The sequence below is a fragment of the Centruroides sculpturatus genome, unplaced genomic scaffold (genome assembly GCF_000671375.1).
Source record: "Centruroides sculpturatus isolate CEXI.00-Female unplaced genomic scaffold, Cexi_2.0 scaffold1057, whole genome shotgun sequence".
NCBI classification, from domain to species: domain Eukaryota; kingdom Metazoa; phylum Arthropoda; class Arachnida; order Scorpiones; family Buthidae; genus Centruroides; species Centruroides sculpturatus.
Genome location: NW_019385234.1, coordinates 172497 through 192210, shown reverse-complemented (window position 1 = coordinate 192210; position 19714 = coordinate 172497). Strand labels below are relative to the sequence as shown.

Here is a 19714-nt window from a genome sequence, read left to right as displayed (position 1 = left end):
TATTCTGATAACTGATTTGGTTATTTAATAATCTTTTTAAAGGGTTATATTAATTGTTTACAAATTTGTAATATTCATAGTATTCATTGTAATTCATATTCTTTTAAATTGTAAATTAAATTATATTCTGTATGAATTATAGATGAAGATACAAGAAGCTTTTATGAAAACCTACCTGATTTAAAAGCATTTATTCCTGGTGTAAGAAAATAAAATTTTTATTCCTTTGTGGAAAAGAAATCTTTCACTAGTGTTTTTAAATATAAAAGAGATATTAAACAAGTATAAAACGTTTCTTATCAAAATAACAAATAATATTTTCTAGATTAATTCTTAAAATTAATTTCTTAACTTTAACTAATGTTGTTATAATCTTTTAAATTAATTTCTTTTGATTCCGTGATTATAGCTTGTATTTGCATATAGTATTTAGTTTAATTCTGGCAGATAAAATTAAACTTAATGTTTTTTAAACAAAATATCTTAGAAAGAAAAATTAGTTATTAAAAACTAAGATTGGTAGGTTGATATGAATATTTTTCTTGTTAAATATTTATCATTTAAAAAATTTGATATTCTGATATTTTATTAGAATTTAGTAACTTTTTACCTGTGTTAATTTTTCAGATCCTTTTCAAAGATAGTGCTCAGACAATTCAAAACCAACAAAGTGATATACAAAATGAAAACAACATAGAAGAAGGTTAGATATAATATTATACTTTGTTTTAAATTTAAGTATTTTTAAATAATGAACATTATTTTTTCCTTATAGTAAGAACTAAAACTATTAAACTTATTCAGATAATTATTATTAATTTTTTCTTATATAGAAAATGCCATCTTTTCTTTTGCATTTTTTATTCCTTCCAGATATACATCTAAATTTCATATTCAATTATTTTAACACTTAAGAACTATTAACCCATTCATTCTAAGTGCTGATTTTTATATATTGTAAAGCAAATACAGGTCATTCAAACATTTACAAGGTCACTTTACAAACATTATTTTTAAAATTTGTCAAAAATCAAATTTTTGTCATAAACACATGAAAAAAATTGCATTTATTAGTATTAGAAATTTTAGGTACAATATTTTCTAATTGTTTGGCTGTGATTTGAAAAAATTGTAGACTGTAAGTTCCCATTCTCGTCCAGCCATCTGTCTTTCCTTAATCTTGAAAATGGAGTTAGATAGATGAAAGACGAGACCAGATATGGCAACCTTAGGAGAGGAGGCCATGATTAACTATGATGCAAGCCAGAAGCCATGTTATTTCAATTCAAAAATTTTCCTTGTAAGATGTTAGATAGATGACTTGCACAGCTCTGTTGTTAAAGGAAAAGTAATGCACAGGGGAAAGCCACTACTAATTTGAAGGTGGAGAGCACATATTTTAAATTAAATACATAAAAAATGATTAAAAGTTACAGCCTGGAATTGTGATGAAGTTACAATAAATAATTACTCATTTGCATTATAAACATTTTAAAAAAAAAAAAGTGTCATGACTACTCTCACTCACAACTTGGAAATTTACAACATTTTGAAACAACAGAAAAATTTCATTTCTCTATTTGTTTTTCACACCAAGTCAGCAATATAGTGAATATTATTCTGTACATTTTTTATAAGATTTCTGCATGTAGTAGTGTTGGATTCCAAATTATAATGTATTAATAAATATTTTTTGTTAATACTTTTAATTAATCACTGTTAGAAATATTACTTTCATATTAGAAAATATATAGAACAGGATTGCTGATGACAATATAAAATGTTTAAAAAGTATTATCACACAAATATAGAAAAGTTATTCAAAACAGATAATTTTATTATTAAAAACAACAGTTGTTTTTATAAAATAATAATTTAGTAGTTTCAATATTTTATCAGTATGAATATGTTTTAATGATGGAGTTGTCCTCATTTTATAGTTTGTTGTATAATTTAAATTATGATCTAAATAATTTCTAAATTCTTAAAAGTTTTTAAAGCAATATTTCTTGAAGTGCAAATTTGTAACTTAAAGTTTGGTAAACTGATAGATATTGCTAAACTGGAAATAGAAGAGGTTGAATTATTAGAAACAGAAGAAGAGAAGTTGGAAGAAAAGATAGAAATTCCAGCAAAACCAGATGAAAGTGATCTTACAGAAGCATTAATGCATGAAATGGAAGGTATATCTTTTCTTTACATTTTTTAAAATGCTATTAGATTGTCATTATTATTTGGTTAACTTAATTTATATAAACTGTTTCAAAATTAATGATATTCTTTCCTTCTATATCACAAAATTTTCAAAATAAAATTATTTTGAATACAGCTTGAAGATAAAATATTATGAGAATTGTTAACAATAACTTAGTTAAGATGATTGAATGACTTTTAACCTATTCCACATTGAAATTTTTCTCCAATGCATGCTGCTTCACGTTGAATTTTTGTTGATGTTAAGCCTAATGAAAATTACATATTTTAGGAAAAAATAATTGTGGCTATTGTATTGTCCAAAATTATTTTTTTTATTTCGCACAAACAAAATAGACATTAAAAAATGTAAAAACAAAAATAATTATGTTTCGGAAGTTAGTTTTAATATAAAAATTATAACGACTAGCAATATCTAGTGTCAAAAATGTTCTGATGCAGAAACAAGATATGTTGTGTCCACTGGTCGTGATCATTATGTTTCAACCTGAGATATTTCGGGAAGACCATGGAACAGGTTAAATAAGATAAATTTTATAACAACAAATAAATAAAAATTGTCCAACTCTACCTATTTTATGGTATATTAATCTACAAAGATCATCTTGAAAAGTCCAATATTCTAATAAATTAATACATTTCACTATCTGTTTAAAATTATTATACTGCTATAATAATTAAATATTCATTAACATGCACAATATTATTATTGAAAAATTCTCATATTTTAAATTCTTACATAATTTTTCTTAAACTAGAGTCTAAATTCTTTGTTTTATAGCCAAATTTGAATAAGGAGGAGATGAATAAATAGAAAAGTTAGTAATTCCATTTATTTCAAAAACAATCTATTAATAATTTTAAATAAATTAATTAAATTACTTTAGAAACATTTGTTTAGAGTATATATCTAACTTCTGAAAACCAAATGCATTCATTATAGTCATTAAATTGGAATAATCCTAAATAAAATATTCTATGCCATTATAAAAATTTAGAATTTATTTAATCATAAACTGTAAACTTTCCAATATCTAGCTTATTATCAAACACATTCCATTATGGTATATATAGTATTTAATAATTAGATATATCTTATTACATATATCTTTGTTTTAGCATATTAATTGTAAACAGTTATTATTTTTTATATTGTATATTTATTTATTGTTTTATATCATTTTTGGCTCTGATTTTATACCAAACTCAGGAGTTTGGTATAAAATATAATTCCTGCTAAACAACTCTATAAAAACTAATTTAATAAGTAGTTTTTAATTCCAATATTTCATTTATTGTATGTTAGTTCAAGCTTATTTGTACTTAATGAGACAAGTTTTTTAAAATTAATTTTTACATCATTGCAGTTAATGAATTACAGTGATACCCCGAACTTACGTGATAGGGGAACCGAGCGATAACCGCGTAAGTCGGGGTATAATTTCGCAATTTGTGTAAAATCCAAGTCGGATGTATGTAAGCTAATAAATGTTCTTGTTAATCTTATCTCGTCTTTTGATTCGTTCACGGTTACAAGAAATCACCACAAAGAGTCTCTCGAGTCTCCGTAGATATAACAGACACAAAAATAAATAACACAAAATAAATTGTAGATATGTGTCGATTTCGCGCAACACGTCCGAACATGTAAGCTGAACAATAGTGTGAGGGGAGTGAGTAATCGAGAGTTGCGTGGCGCTCAAACAAAAGAGGAATCGATTTAATTTGAAAATTGCATAACTCCTGGTTCGCGTAAGTCGAGGTATTACTGTACTTAGATATGTGATGGCTGCATGTATTTTTCATTGAAAAATAATGATACTGATTACGGATGGTTCTAAAAATTTAGTTATTAATTAATTTAACCAGACCACAATATCAGGGCTGTGGAGTCCAAGTTGTGGTTGGAGTTTTGGTGTTTTAGCCGTAGTCGGAATTGTCAAAAAATCCGCCGACTCTGACTCCTTTTTACTTACCAACTTATGTATTTAAAACAGAAAAGTATTGGAATTGTGTCAAATTTGATCCTCCAAGTTTTTTTTTTTTTTGCAAATCTACACATTTGGAGACCTCCTGAACCCCTCAAAATGTCAATAAAGGGGAAAAATTCATGTGCGTGTGTGTGTTGGTGTCTAATTTGTTTATTTTCTGTTCTGAGATTGTTTAATATCTCAGAATGGGTAGAGTTTATGAAACAAAATTGGCACTGTAGCTTGCGTATAAAGGGGCATTAATACTATTAACTTTTAGTTCTTAATTAAAAGTCGACAGAGTGAAGACATAAAAGTGGTCATGTGTCATATTTCTTAATGAATATTTTACTTGTTATTAGCGTTCAAAATTTAAAAAAATAAAATAAAACTCATCTCTACTCTCAAAGTAAGCTTTTTTGCCATTTTATAATAGTACAGTAAAATCTGTTAAGATGTTCTAAGATGTTAGAATGTATATGGGGACATGATTTAGTTCAACTATTTTGACGCTTAATAACCTACTCTTGTGTTAAATCATCTGACTCCGATTATGACCACTCTGATCACGGAAATTATTAGTCTTCAAACAGGGTGAACAAAATCATGATTAGACTGTGACATCATCAAAATTAGACTGTGTGAGGGGCTCACACAGTCTAACATCCACACATATAGAAAAAACCTCGAATCTTTTGCATATCTCGAAATTTCAAGGTGTCCTGAGTCCAAAAATGTAAAAATTTGGGAGGGGTAATTTTTTGACCGAGTACTCCACGTTTCCTCTGTTATATATAACAGCCGGAAAAGTAAAAATTATCGAATACATATTTATATAGGCCTGTTACTTAGAGAAGTCTTTTATCTTTAGAATAAAAAGTTTCTACGCTCTATCTTTATTAGAACTCTATTTATTGAATATTTTATTCTGAGGTCATGTGATGACATCAGAATTTCCGGGTCTCTTTCAGTAACAAGTCTGCCCCTGGTCAGAGTTGGAGTCAGATGGTAAGGAAAAGTTGGAATTGGAGCCGATAGATTTTTACGCAGCTTCATAGCCCTGCACAATATATACAATTTGTCAGAATTTAGATTTTAAATTAATAAAAGTAGTTGATTTTTTTCATATTAACATCTTCAGTGGTTTAAAGTTATTCAAATTATTTTTTTCTAAGACAGAATTTTGTTCACTGAAGTTAAAATATCAAATTCAGAAATTTTTTTAATTGAGTATTTTCAAATTTGAAGATATAAATAAATGTAAAATTAATATTTTCTATAAAAACATGCATGCATTTTTTGCATAAAATGAATAGAAATAGTTATAAGTATTTATGTAGTTTTTATACTTATAATTTTAAGAGTTTAAACTTTAAATAATCCAGATTTTAAAAAATAATAAAAGTGAAAAAAATATAAATAACAATTTTGAACATTTTGTAACTGACATTGATTTTTCAATATATGTAAAAATTAATACATTTTATTTTTTCTTTCAGAACCTGAAGAGGAAGGAAGTTCTGTTGCAAGTACAACTAATCGATTATTGTTAGATGGGTATTTAGCAACATTATTAAATTGTGTCAATAGAGAAATGATAGATCAGGTAAATAAGAAATTTTTCTGTTTTTTCTGATAAATTTGTTTTAATTTAGCAATAAAATGCAACATTTTAATAATGTATATTAATTGTTTTTGGATAATCAAAGTTATAAGAAAAGTCAACTCAAAAACCTTACTTATAGTTAAAGCCAAATGAACTGCCAAATTATCTGGCTATAATATAGCTGTGTAATATGGCTATCTAGCCTAGTTTGGTAGTTCGTTTGGTTTTAAATATAAGAAAGAGAGATAAACACAGAAATGCATAATTTAATATAATAATAAAGCTTTATTGGCTTCACTAATTTACTTGGCTCACTCACTGACATGAAATATTTGAATAGAAGCAGATTCTTAAAGAAAAGGAAACATCAAGTATGTTGTCAGAAAAATCTAAAATGTTTTAGATCCTACAAGTTCATGTCCTCAATGCTCATAGAAAATCACAGCATGTACATAGTTGATTAAGTGCCATGTACCTATTTTTTTTAAAAAGATTCTAACCATTAAATTACAACATTTTCTTTTATTGTTATCTTTATTTTTTTATTACTTAAAAGTTATTTAAATTAATTATTGTTCAAAAACAGTATTAGTTGTATGAATAAAGGATTATTATGAAATACAACACAGAAGTGGAAATTAACAGAAAACTTTGAGGTTTTTTGTGTGTGTGTGTGTGTGTATATATACACACATACACCATTTTCAATTAATTTTGTGTATTCTGCAATTATTTATGACAAAGAAAAATCAAGTAATGCAATTCATCAATTACTAATTTTGAGTTGATGGTAATTGTTTTATTACATATATATATATATAGTATTTGAATTAAAACATGAAAATATTTAGTATTTTTGATTTTCTCAATTTTATTTATTTACTTTTGATTTTGAGAGAGAATTAAGTTATCAATATAAAACTGTATATGTTAACTTCTTATGGTTGTCTTGTTTATATAATTTTATTGTATGTGTTGTTTTTTAGGCAGCTGTAGATTTTTGTATGAATTTGAATACAAAACCAAATCGAAGAAAATTAGTAAGAGCATTATTTCTTGTACCAAGGACAAGGTAAATAAATATGTGTATTTTATATTGGTTGAGTAAAAGTTATTATTTCAGTTCATCATTGAATACTTTTGACAGAAAAGACAAATTGTTAATAGTTTTTATTGAAAAGAATAATTTTAGCATTTGTACAATTAATATTAAAATAAATTAAATCTCATATAGCACAATACTCTTTTTAACACTTAAGACTTTACATACATAAATTCTTAAATATTAACCTGGGAATAAGCAACATTGTTTTTTGTGCCTGTCATGATTAGTTTCATTGATTATTTAAGTAGAATTCTATTGTAACAAACTTTTTTTCAAAAATATTTAAGTAATATGTATATTGATGATTTTTAAAAAATTTTTTGTGTAGAGAAACAAAAGTTAGAAATAAAACAGCACTGATATTTTGCATTTTATGAAACTTATTTTTATGCACCAAATTATATTTCAAAAATTTTTAGTTTTGCTCTTTATTCATAAACATCAAAATCAGTATGCAAGTGAAATAGTGAGAATAAAACATACTGTAATAAAATTTTGATTATGATTCAATGAATGATTTGCTTTTTGCTTTATTTGTGTATCTTTCTATAGTTTTAACATAAATCAGTTACTATAAATTTAAATAGTTTTAATAAAAAAATTTAAATATCAAAGTTACTCAATTTTACTTAAAGATATTGTAAATTGTTAAAAAGATTTTTATTTGAATTAAAGATTTACATACATAAATTGAAATGAATTACATACATAAATTCTTAAAGAAATACATTAAGTCTTAAAGAAAATGAAAGTTTGTATTTTTCATTTCATCCCCTTTATTTTGTATATAAAAATTCTTTTGTTTAATAATGTTAATTTTTTTTAATAATTTAGTTGTCTTTATGTTCTTATTTCTTGTTTTAGGTCTTAGTTGAGTATAATAGAATATTGTAAATAGAATGCTTACACTGGTGTGATAATTATTTGCAATAAGTATGAGTTCTTAATCAGAAAAAATAAAGAGTTTTTTTGTTTTTTCTGATTAAGAACTCATACTTATTGCAAATAACTATCACACCAGTGTAAATGTCCTATTAATAAGATAAGTCTTAGATGACTATAATAGAATTAATTTTTTAATATTTTTCTGAATTTGTTTATGATGATATGGTATGAAAAGAAAGCTTATACTTTTAAGAATTTTTAATTTTACATAATAAACTAAATATTTAAAAATGAATTTGAGAATTAATTTGTTTTTTGACAGAATTTTATAACTATATATGATTTGTAACATAGATTCAAGAAGAAAATTATTCATATGAAAAAAAAAATTAGAAATTTCTATAAAGTTTTTTCTATTAATGAAACTTTAATTCATTTAAAAATCTTTTTAAATACAAAATGAATGGGTTATAAAATTTATATTACAATATTATTTCTAATATTTAAATAATAATCATAATTTACTATTTTTAATCTGACAAGCTTTTATTTTCTTTCTGTTTAAAAAAAAAGAAACATTATTATAAATGAATAAAAGACTCTGTCAATTATACTTTAGTTTCAAATAATTATTTTTAGTTGAAAAATTTTTATTAAATCACATTGTTTTGAAATTGTATGAAGTAAGAAATGATATTCTGATAACTGATTTGGTTATTTAATAATCTTTTTAAAGGGTTATATTAATTGTTTACAAATTTGTAATATTCATAGTATTCATTGTAATTCATATTCTTTTAAATTGTAAATTAAATTATATTCTGTATGAATTATAATCTGTTCTTAAAATAATAATTTTTAAAATAATTTTTCAGGCTAGATCTACTTCCATTTTATGCCCGTTTTGTAGCTATTCTTTATCCATGTATGCCAGATGTTGCAAACGATTTAGTTGCTATGCTAAAACAAGATTTTAAGTTTCATGTATGTAATATATATTATATTTATAAATGTTACATTACTTAAATGAATAAAGTATTTTTAAAATAAATTTTGATAAATATTTAATTGAGAAACATCATTTATTTTTGCTCTTAATTTTTTTAACTTCTTGTCTCTCATTAAATTATTTGGTTAATTAGTTTTTTGACTCATAAAAGGATACTTCACAACTTGTTAAGAACAAATTAGATAAAATATTTTAATTTCAGTTTATCAATGAGATTTAATGTACATGTTGAATATTCAACATTTATCTTAATGAAATTTATGAGTAGCAAGATTTTTGGAAATTTAAAACTTTCTCTAATATGATGGATATTCTCTATTCCAAATTTCCATCTGAATTTGATTTTGAGTCCCCCACATGCTATAGGCTACCACCTTAACCATTTGGCCATCCAGTGCAAAGTTGGTCAGGGAAAGTCATGGAATTTAAAACAAAAATTTGAGTAGGAACCCTGTATATATATAAAATAAATCTATTATATTTTAAATATTCAATTAATATTTTTTTATACTGGAGCAAGGTTTCAGTCCTTACAAATCCTTAAAAGGCTTAAAAAGTGTTTTTGTGGTGTTTAAAAATATTTTTTCAAAAATCATCAAAAAGTCTTTAAAAATGCTTAATTTTTTTATTGTTGACTCAAAAACAATTATGGGAAAATATTTCTTCATAAAAATTATTCTCTTCTGACCATCAGAAAACAGAACTGAATATCTTAGTCATAACTGGTGGTTTAAAGCTGGGATGATATATTGATGAGTTGTTTATTTGAATGACTCATTAACAAATTACTTCAAATTCATTCATTCTTCAAATTTAATTTAGTTGGTTGTTTATCTATCAAAATGCCTGGAAAATGTATGTTTAATGAAACTTGGAATAATTATCAAAAGTACAAAGGATGGATTGTTTCAGTTTCTAATAACAAACATGAGGCATGAGGAATATGTAAGAATTTAGATATATCTCAGATGAGAGAATCAGCCTTGAAAGTGCATCAGAAAGATATGTCTGTCTTGTCTTTCTCTTTTAAGTGAAATAAGACAGATTAGTGACAGTAAATCTGTATTTAACAAACTGCTATTAGGAATCAAAATTTATGGTTGCCAGATCCCCATTGATTAGAAAACTTTGTCTGGTAAGTAAAGAATATCTCAAAACGTTTTTTACTATCAGTCTAAAGTTTTTTATTCATGAGAAAAATAATAGTAATAATAATAATTAATTAATTGAAATTAGTTTGAGGCATCGCTGTTATGTGAATAATGCAGGAATTTGAATATCTCCATAATACAGTTGGATGTGTGTGAAAGAATTGATACACACATGATTTAATTTTCTTACAATACATTTGTTTAATCATTATTTGAAATAGTGCATTTTTCAATTTTATATATTTTTATTATAAAAGAAGTTAGAGACATATGACCATTATTCAATATTGTGGGAATTGACAAGCATAGGTCAAAATTTCTTTCCAGGTAGCTTATCAAACCCTACTTTATACTGTTTCCATTATTTTTTAGGAATGAACAATGTATTGATGATTTAGATGTAATATTAAATTCTTAAAAAGACCCATTATACTCAATTCTTTGGGTTTATTGCTTTATTAAAGACTTCAGAATGTAAGTGCTTAAAAATTTTTTTACAGTTCTTATAAGTCTTTAAAAAGTATTTAAGTTTTAAGTGAGAAAAGAAGCGGGAAACCATGTGATGTTCAATAAATTCATTTACAAGCTGATCTAATTACACTGAAAAGCAATTGAATTAGGGATAGCTGGCGTTATGCAAATTTTGAGTTGTGTGTAAGCATGAAAGTGTTTTGCAGATGAGGTAAGCAGCAGTTTGACAAGATAAGGAGTGCTGCTAATGGTATCAGTAACAGTCAGAAACAAAATGGGTAAGAGTAAAGATCTTACCCATAGCACATTTGATCGTGGACAAATCATCGGGGCCAGACAAATGGGTCACTCCATTTCAGAAGTAGTGGAAACACTGGGATTTTCACACACCACTGTGTTGAGAGTGTACCATGAGTACATTGATTCTGGTAAAACCATTGCTGCCAGGGTCAACTGCTGTGGACAACAGCCTGTGGATGAGCGAGATCATTGATGGCTAGTCCGCATTGTAACAGCAGATAGACAGGCCACAGTGCATCAGATCACCTATCGATTTAATGCTGGTGCACAGCAAAGTGTAAGCTGTCACACCATACAAAACCATCTCCTCTCAATGGGGTACAGGAGTCATCATCCTACAAGAGTCCCACTGCTGACTGCACAAAACAAGGCGCAACAATTAGCATGGGCGCGGGAACATCGCCAATGGACCATCGAGATGTGGAAAACTGTTTCCTGGAGTGATGAGTCGAGATTCACTTTGGTACAGAGTATGTGTATGCTGTAAACCACATGAAGCGATGGATCTTTCCTGCCAGCAGAGAACTCTTCAAGCTGGCGGAGGTGGCATTCTTGGGTGGAGACTGTTCACATAGACTGAAATGAGACCCCTGATATATGTGACAGTGTCACTGGCAGGTGAACGTTAGCAGGATATCCTTGACGACCATCTGCTCCTGTTTGTTCATTCTCGACAGCCACTACAAAGATTGTCTTTCAACAAGACAATGCACTGTGCCATTGCTCCCAAATTGTATCTGAATGGTTGGATGAACATTCCACAGAACTGCACGTACTTTCCTGGCCATCACTGTCACCTGACCTCAATCCAATTGAGCACATTTGGGATACAATTAAGAGAGATGTTTGAGGCTCTGACCACCTTCCATTTAATCTTTGTGATTTGTGGGAGATTATTCAGGACTTGTGGATACGTATGGCTTCCCATCACTTCCACTGTCTTGTGGAGTCCATGCCAAGATGAATCGCAGTCGTCATCAAGGCAAAAGATGGTGCTACACGCTACTAGACAGGTATCCCTAATTCAATTGCTCTTCAGTGTCTGTGAGATCTCAGCTGTTCTAATAAAGACAATGCTCTGTGGATGAAGTTGGTGATATATACAGGATTCCTATGCACCTGGAAAATCAGGTTGAAAGTCAGGGATTTTCATTAGTGTTCAGAAAAATCATAGAATGTCAGGGAATTTATTAAAAAATGTCAAAAAGTCAGTGGATTTGCCTTATTGGTTGCCTTGATTATTTGCTGACAATATGCTTGATTAAGTGTAACTGTCTACAGGCAGCAAGAAGTAACATGATGCAATACAACTTATGGAAAAGGGTGCAGAATATTTTTAGGATCCAAAATTTCTTCTAAGCTTACAATTTCCTCAAAAATTTAAAACAGTACACAAAATGATAAATAATTTAAATGGTATTATTTATCATTTTTTATTTTAATAATTTTGATTGCATAAAAAAACAATTTTTGATTTTTTTCCAGTTTATTAATATTTTATAAAGTTTAGGAAATTTATTAAGAGATAAATTTAATAAATATATACTTTTGTATGTAGATTATATAGAATTTGTTAATGAATAATAAAAAAATAATAAATTTTTTTTTTCCCAAAGCTCTGTAGATTTATGGTTTTGGATTAATAACAGAATTTTAATAAAACATTTCATTTTTAGTTTTAATAATTTGGCAATTATAAAAAATATATAACTGTTGATTAGAAAAAATAACTATTTAAAATGTTGGAGAAGCAAAACATATGTGCATAGGAAGTCAAATGCTGTTTTATTTTTTCAATGTGCCATACTGTAAGGGATGTGAGAGTCAGGGAATTTTTACAAAGTTGGTCAGGGAAAGTCATGGAAATTAAAACAAAAATTTGAGTAGGAACCTTGTATAATATCACTATGGGTATGAAAAGGTAGAAAAGATAATATCATTATGGATAGAAAAGGTAGAAAAGATAATATCACTATGGATAGAAAAGGGCTGGCAGAATTACAATTCTGCCAGCCCTTTTCTAAGAAATATTATATTTTTAATTGTGTTGGGATTGTCACCTGAGGCCATTTTAAACTGTTTTGCATATTTGTGCAGAGGCATAGCCTCTAAAGAAAGGTTGTCTCTGCAATGGAAATAGTTGTTCCTGGTGATTGGACATGGCAAGCAAAATTGGACTCGTATCCAGATGTATTTTACTTTTTATTAAATTGTAATTCTGCCAGCCCTTTTCTACAAAGAAATATTATATTTTTAATTGTGTTGGGATTGTCACCTGAGGCCATTTTAAACTGTTTTGCATATTTATGCAGAGGCATAGCCTCTAAAGAAAGGTTGTCTTTGCAATGGAAATAGTTGTTCCTGGTGATTGACCAGGAACAACTATTATACAGGACATAGCACGCAAAATTGGACTCATATCCAGATGTATTTTACTTTTTATTAAAATATATATTTTATTCATAATAAGGAATTCTTGTTACAGGGGGTAGTGATTAAGGTATAAACAATCCAAGCAATATATAAATATTATTTTTTTAATTATTTATATAAAAATAATAAATAATTAATTGAACATATATTTAATTCCTATATTGAGCATACAAATCTTTATCAATTTGGTTAAAGAAATTAACATCTTTATACATATTTATTTTTGATAAGTTGCCCAATTTGGATCTATAATCAATTTCATTGTTTGAAGAAAATATTCATAGAATTTGAAATTGTTGTTGATATTTTTTCAACTCAGTAAAGTCTCTCAGCAGATGAAATGCGGAGAAGTTATTGGAATTACACCAATAACATGATTTAGTAAAATCAATATAATTATTATTTACAATTAAGGAGAATTGATTAAGTCTCAATTGTAGTAAAATATGTTTAATATTTAAAGTTGTATTCATTGTAATAATGTTCGAATGATTAGGAAAACTAAAGATATGCAAGTACCAAGGATGATATGTTGAATTAAGTAAAGCGTTTTGATCGTTGATTATCAAATGCGAAATCGCTGAATCCATCATCATAGTGTAGGCATTTTTCCAGTTGTCAAATAATGCACTAGATACTCCGAATGACTGTAGTACTCTATTAAACTTATAGCTCCAAGTTGTTTTGTTGATATTATCATTTTTCATTTGGGTATTCATGATGTGATATTGAATCAGATTTATATAGTTGATTATTTGATATTTCAATAGACATTTTTATTGGAAAATGGTCAGAGAGATCATAGTTTAATACTTGAATACATGTGCATAAATCAGTAATTAGTTCTGAACGGATTATTAGATCAATTGTTGAACAGCCAGAATTGGTCAGACAAGTAAATTCTGCAGGGTAATCATTTTTAATTCTACCATTCAATATATATAGTTGTAATTGATTCAAATATTCTGATAATTGAAGTCCTATTTTGTTATATTTTTTATCTTTTGATTTACGATTATTTTGAATTTCTGAATTTGGTCCCTTGTATTCAGTGGTGATATTCGAAATATTTAACAAAGGGTTCGCTAACAGAAAATTTTTCCTTAACAGTTTTTTTTTCGCTCAAATGGTTCATTAGCAACATTAGCGCAAAAACTGACCTTAAGAACCATATAAATAAAGATGCGTTCGCAAAATTAAGTCAGTTAAAATTTAACATTGTTTATGCCAGAACTATATATATATATATATTTATAAATAATAAAAAGAGTGTTCAAAATGGTTTATTTTGTACATATTTTAATTGTTTTTCATTCAAAATATTTTATAAACATAAAAATTGGTTTTTTGTAATCAGAAAAAGTCACAGGAAAAGCAGGTTTAATTGCTTTCCTTATGACTTTTTCTCAAGAAAAAACTTTTCTAAATCATTTATTTTATCGTTAGGTATTATTATAATAATAGACAGATGTCATCGTCTCTCGAAATACAATATCTTTCTTATTTCGCTGTCGATAGCCCGACACGTGTTCCGCAGCCATCTTGTATTTTCTCGCGCGCGTGGGATTGTGGGATCTCTCGTATGACTGGACCTAGTTTCAAGAACTCTCTTGAGTCGATCGCGATTAAACCTCGTTTCAGTCGAGATTGAAACGGTCGATGGAGGTTGCACCAAGGCGAACAGGGTATAAGGCTCTAGTTTAGTAGTGTTACAGAGTATAATACGTATATTTTAATATATTTTTTAAAAGAAACAAAACCACTGAGAAATGTTACGTGTGTTTAACAACGGGTTCGGAAAACTTTGAAAATGTTAACAACGGGTTCGGCCGAACCTGTGCGAACCCGCTGAATATCACCACTGCTTGTATTTTGTATCCATTTTTTGGGATATTCTCTCATTTAAATCACCTATTATAATAATATATGGGGTAATCATTTTCCATTGTTCTATGTGTTTATATACATTGTTTAAAATCTGCAGTTGATCTGGAGGGATGTAAACTAACATAATGGCTATTAGTCTGTTTAACAAGAACTGTAGGTGTGGATTGTTAGTTTGTATTAAAACTGACATATAGTTATCATTTTTCTGTATATTCTTAATTATACCTATATTTTTCCTGATGAATAAACTTAAGCCACCATATGGACGACCAGGCCCAGCTGGCTTATGCGCCACAGTTGATAACACAGTATGTTCTATATAATTATTTTTTAATTCTTTATGTGGCAAAGTTAACCAAGTTTCTGTTAGACCCATTATATTGGTACTGTTTAATAATTGTTTAAATTCAATGTTATCAGTTTTTTTCAATAAACCATTACAATTCCAATTTATTGTATTTAGATAAGATTTTTCTTGATTTTTATTACTATCAGCTTCATTATTGAGTATTATAGAAGATTGACATTTATCAGGCTTATTTAAATCATATATTCTAAAAAATCCTCTGCATTTATCAATTGATTTGTTAAGAAACTGTAAGTTACTTTTTTCTGTTTGATTATTAGAAAGTCATCTCGTAATTTTAACCTGTATATTTCATTTTTTTAATTCAATATAGTAAGGTAATAAGGCTTTTCTTCTCTTACAAGAATTAATAACCAGATCTACAGACATGTTTAAATTTTGCCATGGTCCCAACGAATTATTTTGTTTTTGCTTATTAAAGGTGATCATTATCTCATTTCTCAGTTGATCAGGGGTCGTATTCTGGTCACCATCTCTCGTCTCTCACAAGCCGGTCGCTGATTGGTTAATCATTTGGATTAGCCAATCAGCGACCCGCTTGTGAGAGTCGAGAGACCAGAGACGGTGACCAGAATATGGTCCCAGATTTTAAAGTTAAACATTTAATATTAATCTTTGAATTAGGAATATTATGGATTAATTTAATCTCATCATCCATTTTGCATGGAATATTTAGTGAATGATTTAAAAATCTCAAAATTTCCTCCTCATTTCCATCACTAAAAACTTTCAAATGATCATATATTATTAGCTTATTGTTATTTAGTTTGTTATGCATTGCATCAATCTTAAATTGAAGTTCATTCTCATTTTTTAATTTTCCAAGTTCAGATTCAATTTTATCATTTCTATCTCTAGTAGTTTGAATTTGTCCAGTAAAATCACTAATTTCATTATGAATAGTAGTAATTTCTTTGCGAATCAAAGCAAATTGACATTGTTTTTTCATTGCTAGAAGTAATCAAGTCAACTATCTTCGTCCAGAGAAGTGAAGTTGTATTGTCCGATATTTCCATATTTGAATTTTCAAATGAAGGATTCAAAGTAGAATTTTCACTTACCGAAGTAGTTGGTTCTGCTCTTCTTGCTTGAGTATAATCGGTAATTAAGTTGGTTTCACCTTCAACTGGTTTAGTGTTGGATGAAGATTGTGTAGTTCGGTTTGTTGGAGGTCTTCCTCTTTTAGTTGGCGTTTTTTGAAGCGGGCCTGGGTTCGGCTCAATTCCGGACATCAGCAGTAGTAATTGAGTCAGTTTTAAATTAAACATTGTAAAGATAAAAACAGGAAAAACAAAATAGACAAATATTTTCCAATGAATCAAGGTGTGAACGAAAACACACCAATCTCCATGATGAACAGAGTGCCCCCATCTCTATGGGTATGAAATATTAAAAAATGTATCTAAGAGAGAAACTTTTCTTAATTTTTTACAAACAAGTTGACTTATTGATGATTTTAGTGTTTCTAAATTTATTAGATCAGTGTTAACCAATAAGAACAGTTTTCTAAGAGATAGAAAATAGTTAATAAATATGTGTATATTTATGAATTGCATTCTAATGTGGATTTGTTGAGATATCTATCACAATTGCAACTATTTTCCATGTTTTTAAAACTATTTTTTAAAAATTTTATTAATGTAATAAATTTATTATTTATTTAAAAAAATAAAACTTATTTATTTTTTAAGTAAAATTAATATTAATTTCTTACCTCCTTATAGATCAAGAAAAAAGATCAGATTAATATTGAGTCTAAAGTAAAAACAGTGAGATTTATTGGTAAGTTATGAATTGTTTATTGTTTTACTTTAATTAATTTTTATTTAATAATTTAATTAAGCTTATTTTTTAATTAATTTTAGGGGAATTGGTTAAGTTCAAAATGTTTTCAAAATCAGATGCTTTATGTTGTTTAAAAGTAAGTATTAAATATTTTAAGCAGTTATTTTTTCATGTTTCATATTTATTAATTTTTTTTATTTCAATAGATGTTGTTGTTTGAATTTACTCATCATCACATAGAAATGGCTTGTAATTTATTAGAAACATGTGGCAGATTTCTGTTTCGTGCACCTGAATCCCACCAACGAACAAAAGTGTACTTGGTAAGAAATTAGAATTATGATAAAAATAAAATTTGAATCATTTTCAAGAAATTTTTCGATATTTAATGTGTGTTTATTATATGAACTTTGTGGGCATTAATTATGTTTTTTTTATAATTCTTTTATTATATTTTATTAGGAACAAATGATGAGAAAGAAAGCTGTGATGCCTTTGGATGGTCGTTATACTACAATGATTGAAAATGCATTTTATTATTGTAATCCTCCTGAAAGCCCTGTTGTAGGTTTCTCTCTTATTTACTATTAATTTATATTTATTGATAAAATGTAATGCTATTTTATTTCATGTTGGCTGTGTGTAAGATGCTATGTGGATTCAATTTCAAACTCAATGAAGACTATCATAATTTATTATAGGCACTATTATAATATAATAAAGAATAGAATTTCAAGATATCAGATAGATTATTGACTCCAACTGTTTATGATAGAATAAAAACAGAGACATAGCCTTGGCAGATTAGACTACTATATGTGTATATTTTTTGGACAATGTCATTTTAAATTAAACTAAATATAATTTTGTTACATAGCTGTAAATAGTTATAATTTTCTAATTTATACTTTTAATATTGATTAAATTATTATTTTAGAACAAACTCAGTTATGAGAGAAATGAGTATGAATACTATCTAAATTTAGTATCTTAGACAAAATAATATAAGGAAGAACATGTTTAAAGTTCCTGGTAATATTTGAATTACTTTATGAATAAAGCTATATATAACTAAATTATTTTTAAGTATAAAACAATCTATATAATGATAGAATTATATTCAATTATTTGAACTACTGTTATGCTCATTAGCATAAACATTTATGCATAGATAGTTAAATAACACTTGAAGAAAATGTGGCATCTGTACTAGCACTGCAGAAAGAACTGAAATATAAAATAAAATTGTAATTAAAGTAATTATTTTTTAATGCAGAAATTTTAACAATTTTGTTACACAATTGAAGAAGCCCAAATTCTATTCTTGTTTTATTACAATGAGGAAAGAATATAAAAATGACAAAAACTTAGAAAACTGTATATTTTATATCACAAATAATTTCTAAAATTAATTTTAGTTAAAACATGTTTAAATTAATATAACAGAAAACAGGTTTCTCTTGATCAAAAAGAAAGAAAGGGGAAAATGTCCTTTTCCCTACAATTGTCAAATATTTATCAGGCAATAAATCAAAATTAATATTTTGATATTGGATTTCTTTTATTACCTACATCATATTTAACTTATTTGTAATTTATTTGCATTTTATGTTTGGAAAAATGCATTATACACTGCATTAAGTATACATAGTACCCATTAGTGTATTTTGATTTCTTTTTAAGATAGAGAATTATTTAAGAATTATTATTTTATCTCCAAAATAGTTTGTGTGGACTTGACACACTTTAGAATTGAACCCTTCAAATATTTATTAGGCAATAAATCAAAATTAATAAAATGCAGAAAAATTACAAATAAGTTAAATATGATGTAGGTAATAAAAGAAATTTCAATTTGGACTTGGTTCACTTTAGAACTGAGTCCTCCATTTATTGGAAATAGATGTAAATCATTAATGAAGAGAAAATACTTTGAACATTTTATTATTATTTTATACATTAATTTAATATAAGAATATTTTATATATCAATTTATAATAATGAATGAAAAGTTCATATTACTTAAAACAATAATATTTTATAGACAGTTAAAATTGAACGTCCTCCAATACATGAATATATTCGGAAATTGTTGTATAAAGATCTCTCCAAAAACAACACAGAAAAAGTAAGCATTTATATTTCTTTATCAATTTTATTGTCTTATTTTATAATTTTTCAAGATTTTAAAATTGAATTTTTCATTTGTCTTCTTGAAGTTCTTGATTAGATAAATAAAAATTAAAATTTTGAAATTGAAGGAATATTACAAAAGGAAATAGTTTCATCTAAAAAAATTGTTCACATATTTTATTCTGTTGTAGTATTTTTTGACTTAGGCCATCAAAATCGAGATCTGAGAGTTTTAGGTAGGAATCTTGCAACCAGATATGTATTATAAGCTGGGCTGTGGAGTTGGAGTTGTGCAGTTTTGATGTTTTAGTTGGAGTCATCAAAAATCTGCCGACTCTGACTCCTTTTTACTTTTCCAACTTGTTATGTATATAAAATGAAAAAGTATTGGAATTGTG

At 27.0% G+C, this 19714-nt stretch overlaps 1 protein-coding gene across 1 annotated transcript in view; it reads left to right on the top strand.

The window, feature by feature from the left end:
* LOC111636517 (regulator of nonsense transcripts 2-like) overlaps positions 1 to 19714 on the top strand; it is a 69039-nt gene that overhangs the window by 35723 nt on the left and 13602 nt on the right. The window contains 11 exon segments of the mRNA XM_023381798.1: positions 141 to 201; positions 628 to 703; positions 2052 to 2183; positions 5684 to 5790; positions 6777 to 6862; positions 8656 to 8764; positions 17123 to 17180; positions 17264 to 17319; positions 17390 to 17506; positions 17646 to 17747; positions 19228 to 19311. Coding sequence (XP_023237566.1) covers positions 141 to 201; positions 628 to 703; positions 2052 to 2183; positions 5684 to 5790; positions 6777 to 6862; positions 8656 to 8764; positions 17123 to 17180; positions 17264 to 17319; positions 17390 to 17506; positions 17646 to 17747; positions 19228 to 19311 — 988 coding nt within the window.